The 24,943-nt window shown below is 43.0% G+C and overlaps 1 protein-coding gene and 1 pseudogene across 8 annotated transcripts in view; one reads left to right on the forward strand and one right to left on the reverse strand.

Moving 5' to 3' along the window:
* Positions 1-24,943, reverse strand: part of NUMA1 (nuclear mitotic apparatus protein 1) — a 64,833-nt gene that overhangs the window by 17,867 nt on the left and 22,023 nt on the right. For 2 of the 8 annotated variants that reach the window (XM_039847933.1, XM_039847932.1), the window contains exons 1-6: positions 16,694-16,929; positions 11,782-11,855; positions 8,033-8,118; positions 2,930-3,009; positions 1,787-1,869; positions 1,130-1,210 (exon numbers count right to left, since the gene is read on the reverse strand). In XM_039847933.1, the coding sequence (XP_039703867.1) occupies positions 1,130-1,210; positions 1,787-1,869; positions 2,930-3,009; positions 8,033-8,118; positions 11,782-11,823 (372 nt within the window). In that variant the 5' untranslated portion in view covers positions 11,824-11,855; positions 16,694-16,929. Of the gene's footprint in view, positions 1-1,129; positions 1,211-1,786; positions 1,870-2,929; positions 3,010-3,360; positions 3,441-8,032; positions 8,119-11,781; positions 11,856-16,345; positions 16,494-16,693; positions 16,935-17,537; positions 17,672-24,943 lie in introns of those variants that run through there. The other 6 variants (XM_039847928.1, XM_039847929.1, XM_039847930.1 and 3 more) reach the window with 5 other exon arrangements.
* LOC120590581 (uncharacterized) lies at positions 10,615-10,733 on the forward strand (annotated as a pseudogene).

Below are 24,943 nucleotides of genomic sequence, written 5' to 3' on the forward strand. Positions count from 1 at the left end.
CCCTAAAGATGCACCCGGGGTCAGACAAGTGTTCCTAACTGACTTCACTCCTGACCACAAGAGAAGAGAATAGGCAAGGAAAGTAATGAAGTCAGAAAGCTTTAACATCACTATGTTGGCCTCTTCTAGCTAACACCCACTATTGTTCTTTGTCTGAGTGAGAACGCCTCTGGGGCTCATCCAAAGATTATCTACCAGCTCAGCTATAAAATCTTCCATTCTTTGTCTGGATTCCAAAGCTATAGAGTTAATCTAATTTTCCTGGCCAACTCTGCTATAGTTCCTTATTCCTCTAGAATTTGTTTCTGCCAGGTCTATGACCAGAATAGAGCAGAGAAAAGGTTGAAGGGAGGAAGGAGTCACCCATCCCTCCCATGCCACTACAAAAAACCCCAGAGATGAGCCATGAGCTCAGTAAGAAATGGGGTGGTTCGACATTTCTATCACTACATGAAAGGCCACAGCTCTGTGGACACTGCCCTATTAGTCAACCTGCGTTACCCACTCTGGCATCCCAGTTGCTTCTGCTCTGGGAAATAAAGGACAACTGCTCATGCAGGAAGCAAGGCCAACATCAGGACCTACATGGCAGGTAGTTCTCGGAAACCGGGTTAATTCCCTCTATAATGAAGCAGATGCACCAACTCCTTTTCACTTAGGGACCACACAGAGGGGAGAGGAGGTAACCACTCTGAGCTAGACTATCATGGTGGACAAAGACATTCTCTCTCTCACTAATCCTTCCTACCAGAGGAAAAGAGGATTAAATGGAGTGATGGTTTGTGTAAAAAATACGTATACACAAACAGGAACAAGTATATGAACAGAGGACAATTTCTATGTATCATCCAAATACAATACAGTTTCAGGTAAAATTAAATATAAAAAAGAACTTGAAAGTATAGCCTTCAAAAGTTAGCCATTATCTCTGGGAATGAGATTATTGGCAACTGTTATTTCCCTTTTTGGGCTTTTTAATACTTTTCAGGCTTTCTGTAACAAATGGCTATAACTACTATAATGTAATTTAAAAACAAACAAACAATATGTGCTGTTTAAAGAAAAATAGATGGGGTGATGTGAAGTGCAGGCTAGGCCCACCAGGTAGAGTAGAGGCACAAGCGCTTACCTGAATCTTATATTCAAATTGTTCCCAGGCCCTGGGACTTTTGGAGCTCATGGTGGAGTGGTATAAGAGCAGCATGGTTATCTAGAAGCCAAACAGGAGGTAGTCACTCAGTGGGGCTATCTCTTTTCTCAGTGCCCCTGAACAGTTCTGGGGACTCTGAGCTATTCTGGAAACTCTTCCAAAAACTCCTAGAATACAACAGTCCCAGGCCCTGCCCTTAACTGCACCAGGAAACACTTGAGAACTCAATGCCTACAAGTAAAAAGCTAGGTGCCAGGATTCCTGCAAAGCTAAATACCTGGACTCATACAACTTGGGTATGAAGCTTAAGGCACCCTTTAAGCCAGCACCGGAAACAGAAGAGAGAATGAAATAGACTGAACTAAAAAGAAAAATATGACACAGCTAGGTGAGGCCTGATTCCTGCCAGGTCTCAACTGAGGCCCACACTAATAGGCTAGTACACCTCTCTGTCATTCCACATGGGTTCCTAGACCCCCTGGGCTAAATTAGCCTCTACCTGAGCCTGGTGGCTGCCTACACCTACCTCAAACCTCCACGAGCCCCAGAAATAAAGCACCCACCACTTCCCCAGGGTTAACAGAAGCCTGGTAGGTCCCTCCAGTGCGACACTCCCACCCCCACCAGTCTGGTTACCTTGGCCAGCTCCAGCTCTGACCCCTCCATCACCTTCTGCACTGACACTAGGCATTCCGGAGAAGAAGGATGTTTTCGGTTTTCTGTAATGAGAACAATGTTGAAAACGGTGAACTTCCTGAGGGCCATCCTTGAGATATCGGAACACCTCAGAATCAGAGCAGAACTGAGTCTCTGGTGGGACTGGGAGATGGAGGGCACCTTACTCTTATGTCCTGTCTCCCCAACAAATGTTTCCATCTGAAGTAAGCTCTATCCTGGGTCAGTCCAATGAATACAGGGATAGTTCATGAAGAAAGCAGGCCAGATTCATAGCAGCTCTAGGGCGTGACAATGCACTCACCCACCCATGCACCAACTCCCACTCAGAAACACAGAGGAGCAGCCTAGAGGTCACTCTGCAGTCTCTTTCCAACTGAAGTCGCAGAGGAAGCCTGCAGCTGAGTTAGATGAAGACTGGGGACATCTGGTTCTTATGCTGTCAGAGGGTCTGAGCTCAATCACTAACACCTTGTTTTATCTAAATCTATTATTACTTTTTCTTTAATTCTCTTGAGATGGAGATGGCAGATAGCTCCCTTATCAAAGATGAAGACTCTGGCTGTACGAGGTAGGGGAACTGAAGAGCACTGTGCCAGCAGCTTTGTGTGTGTTATTCAATCTACCATCAACCTAAAGCAATTATCATTATCTCCATTTTACAGACAGGGTATCTATGTCCAGAAAGGTCACACAAGCAGTGAGTAGAAGGGCCAAGATCTCAGCCTAAATCTGCCTCTGCTCCTACACCTATCACCTAAGCAATTAATTCAAAGTTATCTGTGGGAAATGTTGTTCTCACAAGGGAAAGAAGGTAACGTGGGTGCCTCCATCTCCTCTCAGTGAGGGAGAATGAGAGCCCAAGGTGACGAGTACTGGAAACTAACCATCTGACTCTACCTGGATCTCGAAGATGGGCTCTGGGACTAAAGGGAACATCACCAGACCCAGGGAAGCTGACCCAGGTGTATTCATCTCTGTGGTACAGAGTAGGCAGCCCTGAATCTTTGCTCCTCCAGACACCTGTGAACTGGTTCCTCTGGGCTCCCAAGTCCCAGGAGTTGAGGAAGCAGCTCCTCCCCAGCTAGATAAAAAGGTGCTTACTCTGCAGAAAACTGCATACAAAGTTCAGTCTCTCTGACGTAGGCTGCTGCAGGATTTGCTGCCCCTCTTCAGTACCATGGCTGGAAAAAGAGCAAGTGTTAGGACCAGAGCACTTAGCAATCCTTCCCTCCTTGCTAATACATTACATGCTATCTTCCCATTTCTTTAGGCTTGGTCTGCACTGGATCTGGGAGAGAACCAGACCAGATGCTGGAAGCAAGGGAGAAGATACCAAGATACCATTTTTTCAGAAGGAACTGTGAGGTAGGTGAGAAGTGGGGACTTCAAGCATGAGGTCCTTCTGGAAAAGACAGCACTCTGCCATCCCATTTGTGAATACAGCCATGTACCACTTAACAACGGGGATACATTCTAAGAAATGCATCATTAGGCAATTTAGTCATTGTGCAAACATTGTAGAATGTACTTACACAAACCTAGATGGTACAGCACACCTGGGCTGTATGGTACAGCCCACTGCTCCTAGGCTACAAGCCTGTACAGCATGTTACTATGCAGAACAACATGAGATTATAAATCAAGCAAAAAGGAAAATGATGCATTCAAGAGACATAGTGAACACAAGATGTATAAGGGTGCTGACAGCATAACATGGCATACTATTTTACAACAAATCTTTTTTTATATTAAGTAGAAAGAGTACACTCTAAAAGTATAATACAGTAAATACATAAACCAGTAACACAGTCATTTATTATCATTATCAAGTATTATGTACTAAACATAGTTGCGTGTGCTATACTTTTATATGACTGGCAGTGCTGGTTTCTTTACACCAGCATCACCACAAACACGAGTAACGCATTAACTATGACACTACAATGTCACTAGGCAATAGGAATTTTCAGGTCCATCATAATCTCATGGGCCCGCCGTTGTAGATGAGGTCTGTCTTTGACCAAAATATCATTATGTAGCACATGACTATATAAAAAAAGCTCTGTGAAAAGGAGGCCAAGAGGAGATGGAGGCAGTGCAGATAAATGGGAAGCTAGGTTTCAATAATCTGAGCGGCTCAGGTATAAAAGTTCAGGATGCCTGGGAAATGTGGCTAGAGTAAGAGAGATGATGAAAAGGAAAAAACACATCCAAGAACTAAAAGAACAAGAGGAAACAAGGCTCTAAAGTGACAGAACAAAGTTCAACACACACTAGGCTAAGGCCGAGGTGACTAAAGCCTCCCAGAGGCCAGGCCAAGGGACAGTCACTTTTGATCTGTGGCTATCATAGTGTTTAACTGGAAGGACAAGCAAAGTGCAGAGAGCAATGAGGGCAGGGAGGCAGCAGGGGGAGCTCTCACACGGCCCAGGCCCGTGGCTCCTGGGGGTTCAGGCTAACTGCAGTTTCATTTTAATAGGTGAATGAATATCTTCACTTCAAATTAGAAGCTGATTTCTCTATCTAAGCTACAGCTGGAGATATTGATTAAAGGGCTTCCTGTTTCTCAGAAGTTTTCAACCAACTTTGTGGAGGGCAGGGCAGGCCCTAGAACCTTCCAGTGCCAGACATCCTGCAAAGCACAAGAAGCATCCAAGTCAAGACTATGAGTAGCTCCTTCAATCTCCCAATCTCACAGTGGATTACAAAGGCTTCTTCTAAGTGAGACCCTGCTCCAAGAAGCACCCTGGGTAGCTGATCTATGACTACGAAGTCTTCAGGATATGCTATTCTCCTCAGACTCCTGAAAGAGCCCTCTCCCTTATATTCTCGCAATCTGGAATGTTCCGACTCCTAGCCTTAGTGTAGAGCAGTAATTTACCTAAGTGTACTCCACTAGATAAAAATAAAGAGGGTTCGTTCACTGGTTAAATATTTGAGAAATACTATGTTAAACCAAACTGGACATTTTCTGAAGAAGAGTGATATAAAATGCATTATTTTCTATACATATTTAATCACAATACCTTCTTCTTTCCCGCTGATAAGTAAAGTTGCATGGAAGATGCTTTGGAAAATGCTGGTCCTGGAGAAATCCAGCCCAAGCTTTAAGACTACGCTCAAGTCTTATCTTAGGCAGGAAGCCATCCAGAACCACTGCTAGTCACACCTCCATCCTCCCTCTCAGGAATTCCTACAGCACCCATGGATACAACTACATCACTTACAACTGACCACTCTAACTGTGCGAGCTGAAAGCTAGGAATATAGCAGGTATTCAATACATATGAGCTGAGTATAGATGAGGGATGCTTTTTATTGGAAAGAATAGAAGTCAATGTCAATAAAACAGATGTCAAGGCTTTAGGTTTTCTCGCAAAATGCCTCCACTAAATTTTGCTATTCAAGCCTCATGATATCGAAGAAATGGTATATAGCCTTTTTTGCTTCAGGCTATTCACACACAAACGAATAGAAAGAGAAACTTGTCAGAGGTGGACTCCAGTGAATTTTCCCAAGGAGAAGGCCAAGTAGCCAAGGAACAAGCCTTGTTCAATTCCCACAGATTCTATTTGCCACCAACCCTGCCATCTTCCACTTCCTTCCCCTGAGAACTAGGCATCATTTAGGTTGGCAACAGTAGCTGCATCAGAAATGCAACAGGCAGAACATATTCACCAAAAATGCCTGTTTTCTCAAAGGAAGTTGGTCTGGATTGTCTTGGACCTGAGACAGAGTAAAGTTAACCTGGGATTTTGATAGCCCCTCCCTCTAAAATACTGCCCCCCGCCCCAACCCTGCCCCACCACCACCCACTCTAAGGCTCAGGCGACACCCTAGAAGATAACATGCAAAGTGGGCATCTTGAACTTTTGACCTCCCTACTAAAATTCCTCACCACATTAAAACTTAAACAAAGGCATACATCCTTACCCCTAGACACATCTACTGCTCTTGTCATCAGGCCAAGGAAACTTATCTTCTCAAAAGCAAAAGCTCCCTGGATCTATCTAGTTTTAAGCCAAAAAAAGGCATGCTGTACCCTATTATATGTTACAACACGAGGCGTATCATACTGGGCTGCCTCTCTTTTAGTGAAGTTAAAATTAAAAAGTGGGTTAGGTATTGCCAGCCTAATGGTTTTATCAGCTATTGATGTTGGTTGCCTAGATTTATCATTGCATTAGGGTTTGCAAAATAATTTTCATTAAAGTTGCAAAATGCTGATTTATAGATGGTACACAACTTCACCAATGAAGTAGCCATAAAAAACAATAACAAAAACAAACCCAAAACTTAAGCTAATCAAACTTAGATCTAACTACCAGTTTATAGGCAACAAAGGGGAAGAGAACAGGTAAAGCAGCACTGTAATGATGCAATTAAAATCTAGAGTTTAGGAAACTCTATAGGATCCAAAAAAGGAGGGGGAGAGGGGGCTGGGGAAGGAGTAGGAAACAAGACTGGCGGGAGGAGATGGATGACAAAAGCTCTTAAATACCAAGGCTGAAGATTTTAGAAATCAACTTCCTAGCAACAACCAATGAGGCTCGCCAGCTGTGGAGCCTCGGAATGAAAGCAGGATTAGAGGAAGCTTCCTAAGATCCCATGTATAGGAATGCCCTCGAAAAAGGGCAAATTAGAAAGGAATGAACTCACAAGGGCCCGGCATCCAGAATCAAGCAGAGGAAGGGATGTGAGAAGTCTTCTAAAGGACAAACCGAAAGATGGTGACTGATAAGAAATCAGTGCCAAGGAAAGGGAGGAATTCAAGATGATGTTGAAAGGTCCTGCTTGGGTTATTGGGAGAGAAAATGGTAGTGTCTATACCAAAATAAAAATACTGACTTCTTTCAGAGGCGCTAAGGCAGGTATTGGTTAGAGGCATAGAGACTTCTAAGAAATCCTAAAAGATATCTTCCTACCAATACACATTTCAAAAGATACATTCAAAAGATTTTTAAAAACTACTCTAGCAAACTTACCTGTTCTACTAGGCTTTGCTGATGGAAAATATCAACTACATTTTCGTTCACTTCTTTACTCACCCAACAAACATTAATTAAAATCAATGTACTGTTCTAAGCCAGGTGCAAAGGACCCAAGATGAATCAGACCCAGTTCCTGCCTTTGACAAGCTCAATTCTACCTTTTTTTCCCTGTCAGTGAGCTGTTGTCTATGAACAGATGGCCAAATTGCTTCAGAGTTGCTGAATTCCTGATGCCAGTTCCTATCTGCCATGCAAACACCCTCAACACAAGGATAGGCCTACCTATCCTTGGCCTAGGGACTCACAGTCTACTGTGCTTTCTTCTCCATCACTATAGCTCCAAGTCCTTATATTATGGCTGGCCTCTACTTTTGCTCATAACACTAAGAAGTGAGAGGTCAGTTTTGTCCTCCATAATTCATGTAAGTTAATGATATAGGAAAAAGGATGAAATATGTGAGCTTGATAACTGTAGGTTAGCTTGATCTATCTTTGCCTGGTTCCAGAGAGATAGTAGGAAGAGGCCCCAGTCCACTGACTCCCCTGATAACTGTAATGTTCAAAGGAAACAAGTGCTAAAGACACAGACATGAAAATAAAGGGCCCAAACTTAGAACCCTGGCTACATGACAACAAGCAGCTTATCAAATGCTAATCAACTTCACAAAGCAAGTTAATGAGGCAGGGAAAAAAAACAGAAATGCTGTAACATTTAGAGAAGGGCATATCTGTGCTGTGCTAACAAGTTAGAGATGAGATTTATCTGTGCTGTGCTAACAAGTTAGAGATGAGATTTCTAGGTGTTGCTTATTTCCCTTACATTTAAGAGCTTCCCCTTTCTTCTTCCTGGCCCTGCAGGTTGCAAAAAAGGCTTGTCAGATAAACACAAGTCACAAAAGGGTTGTACAAGACTCCCATTGAGATAAGAGGACAAGGAGCTGCAGAGCAGGCTTTTGGAAAACTGTGAGAGCATGGAGACTTGGAGGCTTTTCTGTGCAAGAGTAAGGAAGCCTTAAGGTGGGTCAAGAGCGAAATCTCTGCCATACACAGTGACTGGAGGATGAGGTCAATGTGTTCTTGCCTCTGGGCCCCACACTGGCTTATGGCACACCAACTCTGCCCACAGCAGTCTCCAAGGCAAGGGAGCAAACATAGCCCCTACCCCAGCATGTAACTTCACTTGAAAGGCGGGAGAGGCATGTGGCATACTCACATGCTGTCAATGATCTTGATGAAGACACTACAGTCCTGGAGCTGCAGCAAGGCCTCCACAGGGTCAGCCACATGCAGGCCATTCACCTGAGAGACAAAGCAAAGAGCCTGGTGAAAACATCATAAGCGCCAGAAGCACCGGGGTTCATTCCTTTCCTCAGATGTTGACAATTCTCTCCTAATTATGACTACCTACAGTTGTAGGCTATAGCTATGAAGAAACAGATGACTCTAGAATTTTTAATTTCGGCAAAGGAATGCTGTTGCACCCACTCATCCAGTGACAGCCAGCCACCTGAATGCTACCATCAAAGTCTTTCCTTTGGCTTCAACTAAATAAGATCTTAAATTCTCCTAGGATGTTCTAACACTAGGGGTATACTTCAAATACAGTTAGATAATAAATGGTTCTGGAAGGAATACACAAGAAACTAGTACCACCATTGCCTCTAGAGAGAGGAACTTGATGGCTGGGAGTCAGAGGTGGCAAAAAGAAAGGCTTTTTAAATTATAGCCCTTTGTATCTCTTGAATGCTTATGTTATAATCCTTCATGGTTCAAATTTTTACATTACAGCCCTTTGTGTCTCTTGAATTTTGAAATATCTATTTGAAACTTATATTAAATATCACATATATTTTATATACTCCCACACAGATATAAAATCTTTTTATTAATGCATTTTTTAAATTCTTTCCAGACATAAAACTTTGGCTGAGGAAGGAGGGAAAAATGATGGGAAAACAAGATAATGAAAGAAAAAGTGAGGAAGGGAAAGAAGAAATGGAAACCACAAAGAAAAACTCATCAATTCTGATTCAATCCCCTATTCTCTTTGCCTTCAGGCAGGTATCCATCTAAATCAGTCTTTACCACTAGAAAATTCACCAGCAGTCGCATGTAAATGAATCAGGTACACAGGTTTTTCAACAAGCATATATGGTCAACTTCTACAGGAAATCCTCAAGAATTTCACAGGCACCAAGTTCACCAGGCTGAAGTTTACCTTAGGAAGGGTTTGCCTAATCAATCAATCAAATGGGATTATGGATGTAACAACACAAAGTAAAAGCACTAAATGCAAAGCACTATTATGATTAATGAAATTAAAATAATGAAGTAGATCCAGCAAGACTTCTACTTCTTAGCAGTTAAATTAGCTGAATGCAGTGGAGAAGGGGATTTAAAAAGAAATCAATGATTCAGCAACATAAATAATATTTATTTCAGTTAAATACTTTTATATTAAAAACAACTTCTAGATGGATCTAAATTAAAATAGGTTAAAAAAAGTGGAATATAAAATATGATCTTTCACTGAAGTCTTAAAGACAATATATTAATACCATCTTTTGAAAAAAGTTTAATGTAGTTAGCAGGTAAATTTTCTAGGAAGATTGTGAATACTACAGGCCAAGATCCCTTCTACTGCCTAAAAATGAAGAGATTGCCAAGACTTAAGCATTTAAAACTGATCTCCCTGCAATATCTTCAATCTAGGTAAAATATTCAAGGGCTATGAAAGCTTGTTCACTAACGAGACTGAAAAAAATCACATCAGTTAGCTGATTTAAAGTCACTTAAGGAATCTTAATTGGAATACCAATAATCCAGCAATGGTTTTTTCATGGATATAAAAATGTGTTTTCTTCCTGTGCATTATTTTGCTCTCAAATGAGAAATCCTGGAAAGCTGAAGTGGAGAAGCTCTTTCATCTCTAGTCAGGGCAGAAAACATGCAAGTGAGGGCCAAGCTCACAGCAGAAACCAAGAACTGCCTGTCAGGCTTTTGGTGTTTAAGGTTGTTGAATCTTAAAGTTCCCTATTTATTATAATTGCTTGGTACAAAATTATTCATTATAATTGCTTGGTACAAAATTATTTCAAGCTACACGTTAAGTAAAATAAAATATAAATTTATTTTTATATTATAGATTACTGAAAATGTGGAAAACCGAAAAACTCCACTCATTCTAGAATTTTAATACAAGCCTTTTAAGTATTTTGATTATTTCTTTCTAGTCTTTTTTCCTGGGTCATTTTTTTTTAACCACAGATGTAATTATCACGTGTGTGTTCCAAACCACTTCTCACTAACATAAGCATTATTTCATGAGTGTTGCTACAGTGTCATAAAATCCACTTTAGCTGCCTAATTTTTGTTTAAATTGAAAAATTCTATGTAACTTTTTAAATATTTTAATGCATGTTCATCATGATTTTTGAGAAAAGTATACAAGCATCTGTTGTTACATAAAACTAGTCTTGTGTATGTTCTTTGTAATGGTAGTAGTCATCATATAAATAAGCCTAAACAAAGAGATTAACTGATTAACTTAAAACGATGTGGCTAAAGGATCCCCCAATATTCACTTAATCTATTGAACTACAGACATAGTTCACCAACCTTTTTTGGGAGATGAGAGAAGAAGGGAGACACAATGTTTCCAATGTAGACATAAAACACTAAAATGTAATGTAAATATAAAATATATAAAATATAAATATAAAACTATCCACTTAAAATTATACAACTAAACTTGGCATCTCTTTCAGAAACTGAATATTAAGAATGCATATTTGCATCTATGGCCATGCCACCCTGAACATGCCCAATCTCGTCTGATCTCGGAAGCTAAGCAGGGTCAGGCCTGGTTAGTACTTGGATGGGAGACCACCAAGGAATACCGGGTGCTGCAGGCTTTAAAAAAAGAATGCATATTTGGTACATTAAACACAAATTTCCTGACCAGAGATTTGGTAGTGCTTAAAGACAATGTTTTATTAAATCTACCCTATCTGGAAATTAAGTTTGTTTCCTTTAAAATATTCTATAATTTTTTTTAAAAAATTGGTTCTTTAATTGGCTAATTGATCAGTAGTCAGGGTGACTACTAAAATACCTTGTACCAAATAGCATGCCCAAGCAATATTTTAAGTATCAAAAATTATTTATTCAGATATTGTGTTGGTTTTGCATGTGTGCGCTAAATGTATTTTACATACATTATCTCAATATATTCATAGTAATCCCGTGACTATGTCCATCATCGTCATCATTTCCATTTTTAAAATGAGGTGCTGAGAAGTGAAGTAACTTGCCCTGGGTCACACAGGCCAGAACAATGATTCTAAGTCAGGCTGTCTGGCTCCAAGGTCCATGCTTGTCATCACTACATTTCATGGCCTTTTTTATTTCTCTGCTACTTTAAATTCCCAAGGCTCAGTATTATTTTTTTCATTTGCTACTGTCTCGGGCAAAAAATATATAAAAATACCTAGCAAAAGGATTTTGGTGAATAATCAAGAAGGCAACAGACGAATAATGGAAGCAGACAAAACACAGTAAAGAGAAGGAAGAGAACCTGCCCTACAATTAAAGGCCTTTGAAGACCAAAGTCCCTGTATGTCAGTCAGTAAAGTTCAGCATCAACCCTTTTAGTCCGAAAAATATACAGGAAACAAATGAGGGTGGGTTTCCATGCCACACTGCAGCAACCCTTCCTATGACCAAAAGGGAATACATACCTTAGAGAAGCCTCTTCTAACCTGCACAAGCAGTCATGATCACTATCAGCAGCAATATCATTAGAAATAATAAAAGTCAAAAACTAAGGGGAAAGGCAAAGGAAAACCATATTTCTTTCGTCTAGAGATTAGAAAACTACACAGCTGTGGCTCCTAAAAATGTCCTCTCCCACACTCTCAAGCTTCCTGGAGAAGGGTAGCAAAGAAAAGGAAGACCACTCACCCAAGAGAGGAGTGTAGCCGCCCGGGTAGCATGGAGCGTCATCTTGGTGATACCAGACTGTCACCCCAATGCACCTGGGACCCAACAGAAGAAGAGCAGTTAATTATATCAGATATCCATCATGAAGGAGGCAGGCAACAGTTCCATTTACTAGCAGCTCTGAATGCTTAAATAAATCACTCTTCACTTGGCACTTAATCCACCAAGGCACCATGGGACTATTTAGAGAGTTTAGAGTAGACATCAAAATCAAAATATTGCAAAGCTGACAATAAAGAATCTTGCATCTAATTTAATGTCCACAAGTTCTACATACAACCTTTCTGCTCTATAGAAAATACAACATTCAAAGCTGGCCTTCAACCCTGCTCTGTGGGACCTGATGTCTTTAAGACAGAATAATCAAGGTTTTCCATACAGATCTCTGTCTGAATGCTGCTTCCCTATTACCATGATCTTGTGACCTTGGACAAATAGCATAACCTCTGTTAGTCTGTTTCCTCATCTGCAAAATGGGATCTGCAAACATTTCTCTGGGATATTGTGATACTTCAAGATAAAGCAAATAACACAGTGCCTGCCACATGGCAGGGATTCAATAAATCAGGAGTCTTCAACCCCAGGCCATGGTCTAGTACCAGTCAGTGGCCTGTCAGGAACTGGGCTGTATAGCAGGAGGTGAGCAGCGGGAGAGCAAGAGAAGCTTCATCTGTATTTGCAGCCACTCCCCAGTGCTAGCATCACCGCCTCAGCTTCACCTCAGATCATCAGGCATTAGATACTCCTAGGAGGACTGGTTTCTGGTGCCAAAAATGTTGGGGACTGCTGCAATAAATAATCACCATTCTTAAGCAGAAAGGTTGGTTTCTGGCTCTTTCTGCAAGTACCCAAATTTTACCTAACAATAATAAACAAATCCTAACCAAATCCAAAACCTCTCCAAATTCTAGATTTTTAAATTCCCCACAGAAACATCAAAGACAAGGTTCAAATGGGGGATCTGGTGAAGCCAAATCCAATTCTGGCAGCTAGCCCATGGGACATTTAATAAAAGATTAGGTATCTATCCTGGTATTACCCCCAATTTCCCAACCCACTGGAAAGTGGCCATCTGCCTGCCTACCTGCCCAAGAGACCACAGACCTGGTGACTAAATATTCCCCAACACCTCCTAGCAGCCCCCACAATTCCCACAAATCTCCATGGGAGCAATCAGCCCCACCCCCCATCTCCTGCTACAGGTGCTCAGTTTGTTAGTATTCTACAAGGAAGAACATAAGTGCTAAGAGCCACATAGCCTTTAACACTCCACACATAGCAGCATCTTCAAGGTGTGAGTTCTGCAGAACCAACATTTTCTAAGCACCTAATATATGCAAAGTGTTAAGGATAAGAAAGCACCATTTTTATCCATATGGTGCTCATTGTCTAGTAGGGAAAAAAGATATAAATCTCTTAGTCCTTTCTATGCAAGCGTACCCTGTTTATCAACCAATCAAAAAGGTTATTTTCTTACTCCTTACATGTGTTCACCCTGTGCTGGAAGCTAGATGAGAGTATATAAGAAAATTACTTGAAATGGGAGACAATGACATGGTCCCTGCCTTCGAGGGGCTTATAGCAGGGTAAGCAGTGAAATAAAACATACATGAAGCATTAAATAATAGAAGAAAATAATTAAATACTAAACATAACTGAATGCTAATTATAATTGTTTCCTGACCCTACAAAACCCAACATGACATACCAATGTCTGTCTTGGAAATGAGTCAATTCACCTGGGCTTTGGCAATAGCAAGTGAAGGGGTTAAGGGAGATCTCAGGGGGGCAGAGAAGCTAAGGGGCCTATGTACTCCTCAGTCCTGGATGATTTTCACCCAGGATGGCCTACCTGTATGTATTAACTGCCTAGCTCCCTAGGGCCAGGCAAAGATGAAGGCAGATGGCCTCAATTACTGCACTGAAAAAAGGCTTTTCTGGTAGTTAGCTAGCCTAAAGTTACAGGGACCACGCCTGGCCCTTGTGGTAAAGGTTGAAATGGCCAAATGCTTGACTGAACCTTTAAAAAAAAAAAAAAAAAAAAAGTATGAGCTATTCAGGAACAAGGGAAATGACGCCCAGATTACCTCCCCCTCATCCTCACTGCTGCCTCTAGACTTGCCGACCTTTTGATGAGGCCCAAAACTTCAGTCAGAAATTTTATTTGCAACCGGAGGTAGATCTTACCCCCTCTGAGAGAGTCCACAGCTGTGCTGCTAAAAATGACCTGAGGTTTAACCATCCTCTTTCCTTCATCTCAGAGGCAAAGCATACAACCTATGTCCTCCCAGGGGAGCCTATCTAAAACTAGTTCCACTGCTCATGAAAATTGGTGTCAAGGCCAAATGCCTTCTTATATGCTTCCCAGGCACAGAAACAAGAGGAATCCAATACTCAACCACACGAGGAACTCAAGAAGGACCTTGTCAGCTCGAAGCCCATAAAGGGGCACTTTCTCAGAGACAAGACATTGAGGTGAGAGCCTTCAAGACAGCCCATCCAGTCACTCTTCTCTGGGTAAAGAATGATTGAAGCCAGAGGCACAGCTAGTCCTTAGCACTGGGACTACAGCTTTAAGCAGGCCTTGGCTTGGAACCCAAGGGCTCCCAGCCAGAGCACCATCCTCCCCACCCTCCCCCTGAAATCTGAGGCAGGCCCCACCCAGAAGACTGGGTGATGGCGGTGGAAAAACAGATCCCTACGATTGTAGCCTGGAACCATTTCACAGAAAGATCCCCTGAGATCCACCCCAACACAATCAAGCATCCCTTGCAACCCCCAATCAACAAACAAAAAAAGAAAACCCAAAATGCAGGCCTTCTGAGGGCACCTTCAGAGTTCTCACCTACCTGATCCTTTGCAAAGAGCCCCAGAATCCAAAAGAGGCTTCAGATATCTAATAAAGTGCCCACTCTTTCCCCTGGGCTCAAGAAGGAACCAAGACACAGAAGCAGCTGCCTGATAAAATAAAGGCCTTGCATCTCCTTTACATTTTCAAAACTGACATAATGTAACTCTTTCACCATCAGGACCAATTCTCACATTTACAGTAACCTCTCTATGTTTCCAAAGAAATACCAGGACAAGAAAAATGGCAAGAGACACACAGCCACTTGGCATGCACCCTCTCTGGGTCTTAAAGAGTTAAAACCCAGCCACTGTTTCCTACCAGGGCTGAAGCTAATGCAAACCACCTGCTCAGATACAAGGACCAAGAGGGGTCAGGTTGCTGAGCTCTGGGGTCTGTTCTGGAAAAGCTTCAGTTTTAAGAGTTGATCAAGTGATAGGCCAAAGGCCAGAGGGTCTGAGTTGTAGCAGCACTGCTCTCCTTACCCCGCCCCCCAGCCTGGATGCCAGCTCCTTTTGAGACCGCCTCTTAGCATTAACTGCCTGCCTGAACACTAGCCCTGCCTCCAGATAACACCAAAGTGACCTTTGGTCCCAGAAAGCTGCAAAACTGTACTGATCGCTCAGTTCATGCCTCCGCTGAACCCTCATTCTCTTAGATGCTAATTCCCACTTCCAGAATTCCAGGGCCCAAAGCCCACATAAACTCCCAAATCAAAGGGGTCCTTCCTCAAGGCCCGTCCCCTCTCTATCTCAAGGTTCCAAAGGCTCACAGCTCATAAGGGAAATGGCTATACCACCTGTGTACCCATGCTTAGTGGCAAGATTTACCACCACTTACCCTGACAGCCTGCCGCTTGCAGCCATAGTAATTCCATGCTCTGTACACCTTTCTAAAAGAGATACTCCCACCATCTGAGAGATGCCCACATCTAAAGAGTGGACACCCTGATCTTAGAACTCCTCTGATTCTGACTCTGGGAGGGATAAGTTGGGTGGCACAGGCAATCAAGTGCCCACACCTCACCTGGTAGTTTATACCAGAAAGGCCCAGAAAAAGCCAAGCTATGTGGCCATAGGCTAATTTATCATAAAGAACAGAAGAGCAAACAGCTTGCTGGCTTGGAGATGGCAAAAGGCCCAAGGACCAGCAGCTGCAAGGGAAGCCAAGGAGGGAAAAACACAATCCTTTTTAATTCCTGGGGAGTCCTGAGTAGGCTGCCTCGTCCAAGTCCAAAAGGTTTCTCTGTACTCCTGAGATCAGGGTAACCAGCTTGCTGGATGTATGCTCTGGGCTCAGGCCTCCCCCTCTTCACACAGACCACCCGCTCTGTGTAGCCCAGAGTCCCCAGAGTCCCCAGAGTCCCCGAGGCCCTGGTGAGGAACAGGGAGAGACTGCAAGGGAAACCAAGATTGCCCTTGCTTCTTCAAAAGCGGCTTGCTGATATCTGCCCTCCCCCAAGCTCTGTAGGGTCCGGATCAGAAAAGTATGTGGTCGAAAGGGATGCAATCGAACCAGGCCTGGGCCTACAGCCATATACATATACTGCACAGCACGCACACACCCGCGCCCACTCCAGCAGTTCATCAGCACCTGCCCCCACTACTATATTCACACACCCTGGTCCCTACCAGCTGAAAAATAAATCTTTTTCACTCCCCATCACTGCGTACACACCTAGGCCTCACTTGGGAATGGAGAAGCTCTCCTGAGCTGTCTCTACAGCTCAACGTGCAGGCGCACACGCCTTCCCCCTCTGAACAAAAACGCGCTGACATCTACGCGAGGGGGAAAGAAAGCAACCCTGTGCTCTGAAAGGCGCCAACTCCCGGATGTTGGCAAGCTCTGCTCCCAACGCCTGCTTCTGAGTGTTTACTTGCTCTCCCTCTCTTCTCCCTCCCCTTTAAGGATGGCGCAGGAAAGGGAGGTGATGGGGGAGACTGCACCGCACCCCCACGTCCATGTTCGAACAAAAACCCCCAAGAAAGAGTGAGGAGAGAAAGTCTCAGTGCAGGAGGGCCTTACCAGATTCCTAAAGCCAAACGTATTTACAGGTTTTAATCCGCCATTAGCATTTAAATCTTGAAAGGAGAGGAGGAAGGGGGGGCTAGTGGAAAGTAACCCCACACACAAAAGAAAAGTTGTTGGTTTTCTTCTCAGTCAGCCTGGCAGGAGCGATCTTCCTGGCTGACAGCCAGAAGTGCGTCACAGCCAGGAGTCTGCTTTCTTTAAAGGCACAGCAAGCTTCCGCGATCTGGGAGCCACAGGGAAGCAGGGAACTCTCAGCAAGGGGGGAGGGGTAGCAGTCAGGGGGCAAGGAGGGAGGGGGCACACTGGAGAGGAGGGGGCAGCGAGGCTTGGCGCACAAACAAGAGAATGGGACGCATGCAGGGGGGTGGGGGGCCACCAGCCAGCAGACAAAAACACTGAACTGCAACAGTGGCAAGAGCCAAGGCAAACTGTGACATAAACACACAAAACACACTCACAGCGGCCTGCCTGACAAACCTGATACCACCCGGACACTCCCCCTTTGCCTCTTAAGACTGCAGTGACAGCCAGTCCATCTCTCTGGCAAGCAACGGAAGGGCAGGCCACGGGCTGCCCTGATTAGATCAGCCCCAGCCTGGCGGCAAGCAGGGCAGGGAGAAAGACCCGGGAACAGAGGCTTTGGAGAGTGAGCCAGACGAGCCAGACGCAGGCCCTTTTAAACGGGGGCAGCTTCCTGCCGGCTCCAGGGCGGGCAATGTCTTTAAACATACACATGCAGCTCACACACAAAGCGCCTGCCTCCTCCTGTGGGTGCTGCCTGCCCTGGGACATGGCCACCCCCAAGCACATTCCCCGAGGGACTCTCTCTAGCCCGTACCTTCTGCGTGGCAAGGCCAGGATGTTGCACTCCTCCCCCTCGGCCACCCAAACAAGAAGCCCAGGCAAACTGTGGCCCTGGAGTGCAGGCCTGGGCTGTCCTGTCTGGGTGGCTGCGTGCTATTGTCGACTGTGGAATGGCCGCCAAAATCCCAGCTGTGCTGCCAGAACCTAATCCCCTGTTCCGCTGAGCACTTGTGGGGAGGGGCCGAGGGGCCAAGGCACGGGACCTAGTAAGGCAGGCACTGGCTGCAGCCCCTTAACAGACACAGGCACTGGGACCCATCAGCAGAGCCAACAGGCTCTGCCTCTTCTACATAGCCAAAGAGAAGAGATGTCTGGCTCTTAGAACAAAACCGCAACGTTTCCACCAACTGAACAGTGACCATCGGCAAGACGAGACAAATCCACCAGTTACCAGGAACCCCCTCATCTTTCTCTTGCACCACAAACATGCATTAAGCACCTACTATGTGCAAGGCACTGTAATTAGACATTGTAGAATATACAGAGATGAATTAAACCCAGCATCTACACTGAGATAGGTTATAATTCCACAGGACATATGAAATGTGCCTCGAAAATTATATTTTAAGACACTATGTGCTAACTCCCACAAAAAGACATAAAAATTCTAACCAGGTGAAAGTAGGGAAGAACTCAGAAAACAGAGTGATATTTTAATTTGGATCTTCAAACACACAGGTAGGATTTTCGGTGGAAATGGAGAGGAGTGGGGAAGAAGGGAAAGCAGAGAGAAGGTGTGGAAGTAGTGGGGGAACAAACTTGAAGAGTGAGTTGGGGTCAGAATTGGAGAATCTTGAACTTTAAGCCAAGAAATCAAACAAAAATTTAAATGTTTAAATGTTTATTTTGTTTTTTTGTTTTTAACACAGAGATGTGGTACAATGAGAATTGTACTTTAAGAAGTTATTCTGGTATGTAAATGAATGAGATGAGCAGCAGGGAGGAGGGTCAGAAGGCTGCTACAACAGATAGGAGACAGATAGTGAGGTCATGAAGAATGATAAGGTAAGAGAGAATGGTAAGAAGGGGAATGAGAGACACTGTGGAGACAAGATGAAGAGAAGAGAATGACTGGAAGCAGATGGAGAAACTGTAAAGGAGAAGAAAGTGTGAGGGATGGCTAGGAGGACAGGAAGGCCACATACAGAATTAAGTGGGGAGATGATATGGATCATGTGAGAACAAGAGAGAAAACAGGTAAAATAAACAGTAACTAATGGTTCCTGAGTGGATACCATGTGCTAGGCCCTGGCCAAATGTGTATGACTCATTAATCTGAAAAACTCCCTTAGTGAAGTAGATACTATATTGTCATTCAACTTTATAGATGAGGAAACAGCCACAGAGATGAAATAATTCACCCAAGATCACACAACTAGTTAATGACAGAACTTTATACCATTTGCTGCTATGTGACCCTGGCAGGTAATCTCTGAGCTTCATTATCTCTATTTGTAAAAGGATAAAGATATTTATTTTATAACGTTGTGATAAGGATTAATTCAGTAACATCTGAAAGGTGCCCATCACATTAGCTAGCACATAAGGTACAACATGGTGCTTAACAAAGGTTAATTTCCTAGTTGGGCATTTTGGCCCCTTGTCACCAGGGTGTCCCAAACAGAAGTTGGCTCACCATTTGTTGGGGAAGCTAGTGGAGGTGCTCCTTCCTGGAGCAGGAGATTGGATCCTCAGGATGCTTGATTTCCTTCCATCAGTTTACATTTTTGAATTTTACTTTAAAATCTGGCTAAATTTCAACTCCTCAAATATTTCTTAACAGATTAACAGTGGTTATCTTGGGGAAGAGTTAAATTGTGGAGGACTTTCTATACTATATGTTTCTTTCATGTTTGAACTTATTTTTAATAACCATGATGGGAAAAATGTGTCTACATTCTCCATTTGGCACTTGTACTGCCTTAACTGTATATGCATGGAAGTCTTGTCAAATTCTTCAAGGGCATACCAGTTCCATCTCCTTCTCTATGATCCCCCATAGTACTTAGCACACTAGGGTTCCTTGAATCTGTTCCACTGAACTACATCTGGACGGCAGGTTTCCAAATTCAATCTTCTGTCCACCAGAGAATGATTGTGGTGAGTGGTGGGGGTACTGTGGAGAGGGTGAGACCAAGGCCCATTGCTGCAGAGACCTTGCATGGCCCCACATCTTCTCGCAGGCCCTGTAGCTTATTTCTACAGTATCACTCGCAGAAAGAAACACCATGAAAGCAAAGGCAAAGGCAAAGCAAAAATCAAAGCTTTTATAAAAAAGCAAAGTGGCAAACATAATTTAACCACTGGCGCAATCGACACTCCAGAAAATGTATGAGGTGAAAATAGGAGGAAGGCCTGCTAAAATATCCTCCTGGCCACATCTGGCATTGTGTCAGCCCTGAAGTTCCCCACCACGAGAAAGAATTGATACTGTTTCTCAAAAGAAAGAATACAAGGGGCTTCCACTCCACCCCCCACCCCCCCCCCTTGGCTCTAAACTCAAGGCAACAGCTTCCAGCTGTGCAGCCTCAGAGGGGCTGAATTCTCCTCTGGAACCTCTGCACCAAAGTTGCCAAGGTTCAAGCTTCTGTGCCTTCTCTTCGGGACAGCTCGAGAAGCCAGGCCAGTTTCTCCAGCCTCTCCCTCCCCCACCACAATGCCGCCAACCATTCCCCTCCTGTGGCAGCAGCAGAACTTCCACACCCCTCCTCCCAGCCTAGCCTGACAGCAGGCAGGCCACATGGCTCCTGCCTGATTCTACAGCCCAGGCTCATTGTCCCTGAAAGACTGGGACAGGAGTACTAAAACCCTTTTTATAGGGGTGGGGAGGGAAGGAAAGAAAGGAGGGGAGGGGAAGGGAGGCAAGGAAGGGAAGGGAAGGGAAGAGAAGGGAAGGGAAGGAAAAATGACTAACAAAATTCAGGATAGTGTTCAGATAGACGTTGGAGGGCGTTGGTGATGGATGTGGAGCACACAGTGTGTTTCAAAGGGTCTGGGAATAGTACCTCTCCTGAGCAGGGTAGTAGGTGCATGGATGTTTATTATTCTTGTTTAAAATGTAAATGTATAGTTTTTAATGCATATTACCATTTTATAAAGTTTAAAGAAAAGACTGGGAGAGACCAATTCCCGAGATGGACCAGAAGTGGGGTGGTTCTAATACAAATAATGTGCCAGACATTTAAGGTGCTGCATGACCTGGCCCCCAGTTTTACCTTATAGAGTCGTTTATGCCCTTACCCAAACCCTCCACCCTGCCGGACTGGTCTTCTCACTGTCCTCTTAAGTCTCTGAACCTCCTACCTCAGCCTACCTAGCCTGGAAGGGAAACTTGCTACAGGAAGCTGTAGGCTAGAGCCCAATGAGAGCCTCTCTCAGTCCTATGCCCTCTTGGAAAAAAAAGTTGGAAGGAAAAACCCTCTTATGGATCCACTGCCCTATACAATGCTTTCTTCTGCTTAGCTTAATAAACACCTAAAGACTATTATTATTCCTGTTGCTATTATTGTTATAATTAATAGCTAACACTTAATAAGCACTTAGTATGCATCAGGTACTAGGCTAAACACTACCATGCTTTATTTTGTTTAATACAATAACCCGATGACACAATAACCCAAATACTATGATTATCCCTATTTTACAGAAAATAAAACTGAGAATTAGATTAAATAATTTACCTTAGGTCACACAGCTAGTAAGTGTTGGAGCCAAAATTCGAGCCCAATTGAGTCTGTCTCCAGAGTCTCATCTAATCCTCAGGACTATCTACAAGGTAGCTTTATTTCTATTTTAAAGACAAGGAAATCTGAGGTTCAGGAATTGAGTCACATAAGTAGTGAGTTGTCAATCTGATCTCTACATTATTCTCTACTGCTCTTAAAAAACAATCGTTGAATATATGAATAAAAGCTAGCACATTATCAGTGGTTCAAAGCAGCTTTGTACCTCTACCTCTTCATAAAAATCAACTTTTGAATCAAAACAACCAAACAGTTCTAATTTCAAAAGTAACCACTAAGAATTTTTTCTGAAGATGCAAGTGTTTTACAAACACTGAAGGACCAAAACTCCTCTGAAGCAGAAAGCATGAAAAAAGAGTATTCTACTAGAAGGGGTACTGGACATATCTCAAGGGTGAGAAGACATGGAGAAAGACGGTGGAGGAAAAGCCAGTGGCTGGAGGGAAGGACTGTTTCAGAAGCCTGACCTAGAGCTTATTTATCAGGCCTCATTCTCCCTCTCCAGAGGGTAGTGACTACATAATGAGGCAGTGCTGGTAAGCCTGCAGCTTCCTGGGGAGAAAAGCAGAGGGCAAATCAAAACCCAGAGAGGATTCATTATAACATCCAAAAAGCCCTATTCACTTCTCCCTCAAGAAGGTCTTGAGGGAGAACCTAAGAACAAGTTTACCCTGTTTCACTGTCACAGAAGAATATATGGCTCTGTCCCTACAGTCAACATGTCTAGCACAATATTTGCTCAAAAGTACAGAAATGATGATGAGAAAGGTAAAAGAAACTGAAGGGGGACAATTTAATGTAAAGATTTGCAACTCTTGGAGACAGCCTTGCTAATGGTAGAAAACACTAGATTTGGTGTTAGAAGCCCCTGGAGGTAAGTTCTATTGCTTACTAAATTTGTGGCTTTAGGCAAGTCACTTGCCCTAGCTTGGGTTTCAGTAAAAGAAGAGGACTGGGTTAGATAATACCTAAAGTACTTCCAAAAATTTCTCTTGATTCTTTACTCCTCCCAAAAAAATCTCCATGATCTTTCTCTAGGAGACCATTCCCAACAACAGCAACAAAAGTCTTGCAATAAAATAATCTCCTCGGAATCTGGTCAAAACTTCACCAGTTCAGGTTTGCGTTCCAAAAAAAAAAAAAAAAAAAAAATAGCAAGTCTCCTAGAAACTGGCACTTTGTGTTACCCTATGGTGCCTTATCTACAAACTGAGGCACAGGTGGCTGCTTCTTTAATCCTGATGAAAGGAGGAGGTCCTTGGAAACTGGCTAGTACCAAATTTACATGGGGTACAATAAAAGGTGATTGGTGCTATACTCAAGACATTTATAAGGAAGGTTTCATAAATAAAAGCCACGGATATCTCTCTATCTCTTGCTATCTCTCCCTCCTTCTCCCCATGTATGCAAAGAGAAGACTGCCATGTGAGGACAAAATGAGAAAGTGACCTTATGGCAAAATGAGAAGGTGACCTTCTATAAGCCAGAAAAAGAGGCTTCTCAATAAATCAGTCCTGATGGCATCTTGACTTTGGACTTCTTGCCTCCAGAACTGTTAGAATAAAATTTCTGTTATTTAAGCTAATAAATAAAATAAATAAATAAAAGCTACAGATAAAATGCAAATAATAATTATATTGGTTTAAAAAGCCTAAAGAAAAGCAGCTTTCTACACCTGGTCAACAAATCACAGAATCTCAAGGTTGAAAGAGACCTTAACGGTCATGCAGTCCCACCCTACAACCATGATAGAACACATGTGATGACTCTGCTTAAGATTTGCTATCTCCTTCCTGAGACAAGTTTTACAACTTACTTGTATGCCTGAGCAAGGTCTGCCAATTTGAGACAACCTGTGATTTTAAATCATAAGCTTGGAGAACAGAGGGCTTTGCCCCAGATCTGGTTTGTTTCAAATAGGCTTTAAGTAGCTAAGAAACTCAGAAGATGTCTCCCCACCTCCCCACCTCCTTCCTCCCCTCCCCTCTGCTTTATCTTCTATATTTCCACCTCCTATACATCACTGAGACCCCTCTGTCTTTCTAGTTCCAAATCCACTTCTTCTACCACACCAGGATGCCACTGACAGAAATTAACAAACAAATATTAATAGGGGTTAGGTTTCTAAATAAGATGCTAGATTGACTCAAGAACCAAATTTGTCAGCATGTTACTAATAAGTAAAATAAATGGAATGGTGTCTAATATGGCTATGATTAAAAAAAAAAAACCCACTAACATCTGAATAGATTTCAAGAATTTAAGGAAGGCTATGTTTCACATCTCAATTAATCCCAAGAGGCAAGCATGTTTATCACAATTTTTTAGACTAGGAACCTAAGGCTCAGAAAAAAGAAGATACCTGCCTCAAGGTTAACTGCCAAGGCTGCAGAGTTTTCTAAATCCAGTGTTCTCTCCAACACACCTCAGCCATATCCTATACTCTTCTCATTAGTATAGTCCTTTGCATATAAAGCTCTTACACATTCCTTGTTCAAATTGTTTCTGCCACAGCTCATGAAATGAACAGGGCAAATGTCATTTTCTCCCATTTTCAAAGATGCTAAGTAAACTGAACAGTGCTAGTTAAAATAACATTCCACGTATCTGGCATCATTGAGAAGTATGAAATTCCTCACAAGCAATTTTCCTAACAACTGAAATTTTCCCCCTTTTGGACCAAACTTTTATTTTAAAAACACTATTTGCAATACAAATAACATGTATGTTACTCTTTATTTAGAACTAATAAAATTTAATCAGGGTCATTCAATAATAGACAGGAAATAAACACCTGTAGATACTGTGTTGGGGACTCAGATGAATTAGACAGGCTTATTACCCTGTGGAGAAACAAACATACTTATAATTCATCCTAACATGAGGCCAAAGAACACGAACTTGGGTTGAAAGGAAGGTGAGAGAACATTGAAAAAGCTACTGGAGACCAGTAGTGACTTACTTAAGAGCACTGGGAAGTACTGTAGCATCCTGAGCAGGAGAATGGCATACTTGTGTGTGCACTTTTTTAAAAGATGAGTCTGGCACAACATTGAGTCCAGAGACAGAACGCAGAGCTAGATGGCATTTGTAGTGGCAGAGAGAAAACTGCTGCAGCCAGGACAGGGGCAGTAGGAACTAAAAAGGAAGGTAGATCTGAAAGGCATTGCAGAGGTAGACTCAAAGCTCTTAGGATGCGAGGGTGTGGGAAAGGTGGGGAGTGGAAAAGACCTCCAGGATTCTTGCTTTGGTGAAAAGACTTCCGAACAGGAACCCTGGAGAAGTTACTGTTTTTGAGGTACTGTGAGGAACTAATTAACTCAGGAGGGCATGATGAGGAAAACTTTACCAAGGAAGTAACACTTAGGCTGAGTACGTAAAGCTTGAGTAAGATGAATAGGGTTTCACCCAAAGAGAAATAGAAAGAGCATTCTAGGCAGAGAGAACAGCACATGCAAGGACAGTGCTTATTACATTTGAGCGGTGGGCATGTAGTTTTAGGAAGGTGTAGCAGTTGTTGAGGATAAGTAGTGCTAAATTGTGAGGCACTTACATCATGCTAAGGAATTCAGATTTTATCCTGTAGGTGACGGAAAAAAGGGTTTCTAAGGGGAAGGTGTAAAGGGGAATAATATAG

This window comes from Pteropus medius, unplaced genomic scaffold (genome assembly GCF_902729225.1).
Source record: "Pteropus medius unplaced genomic scaffold, Ma_sr-lr_union100, whole genome shotgun sequence".
In the NCBI taxonomy this organism is placed as follows: Eukaryota; Metazoa; Chordata; class Mammalia; order Chiroptera; family Pteropodidae; genus Pteropus; species Pteropus medius.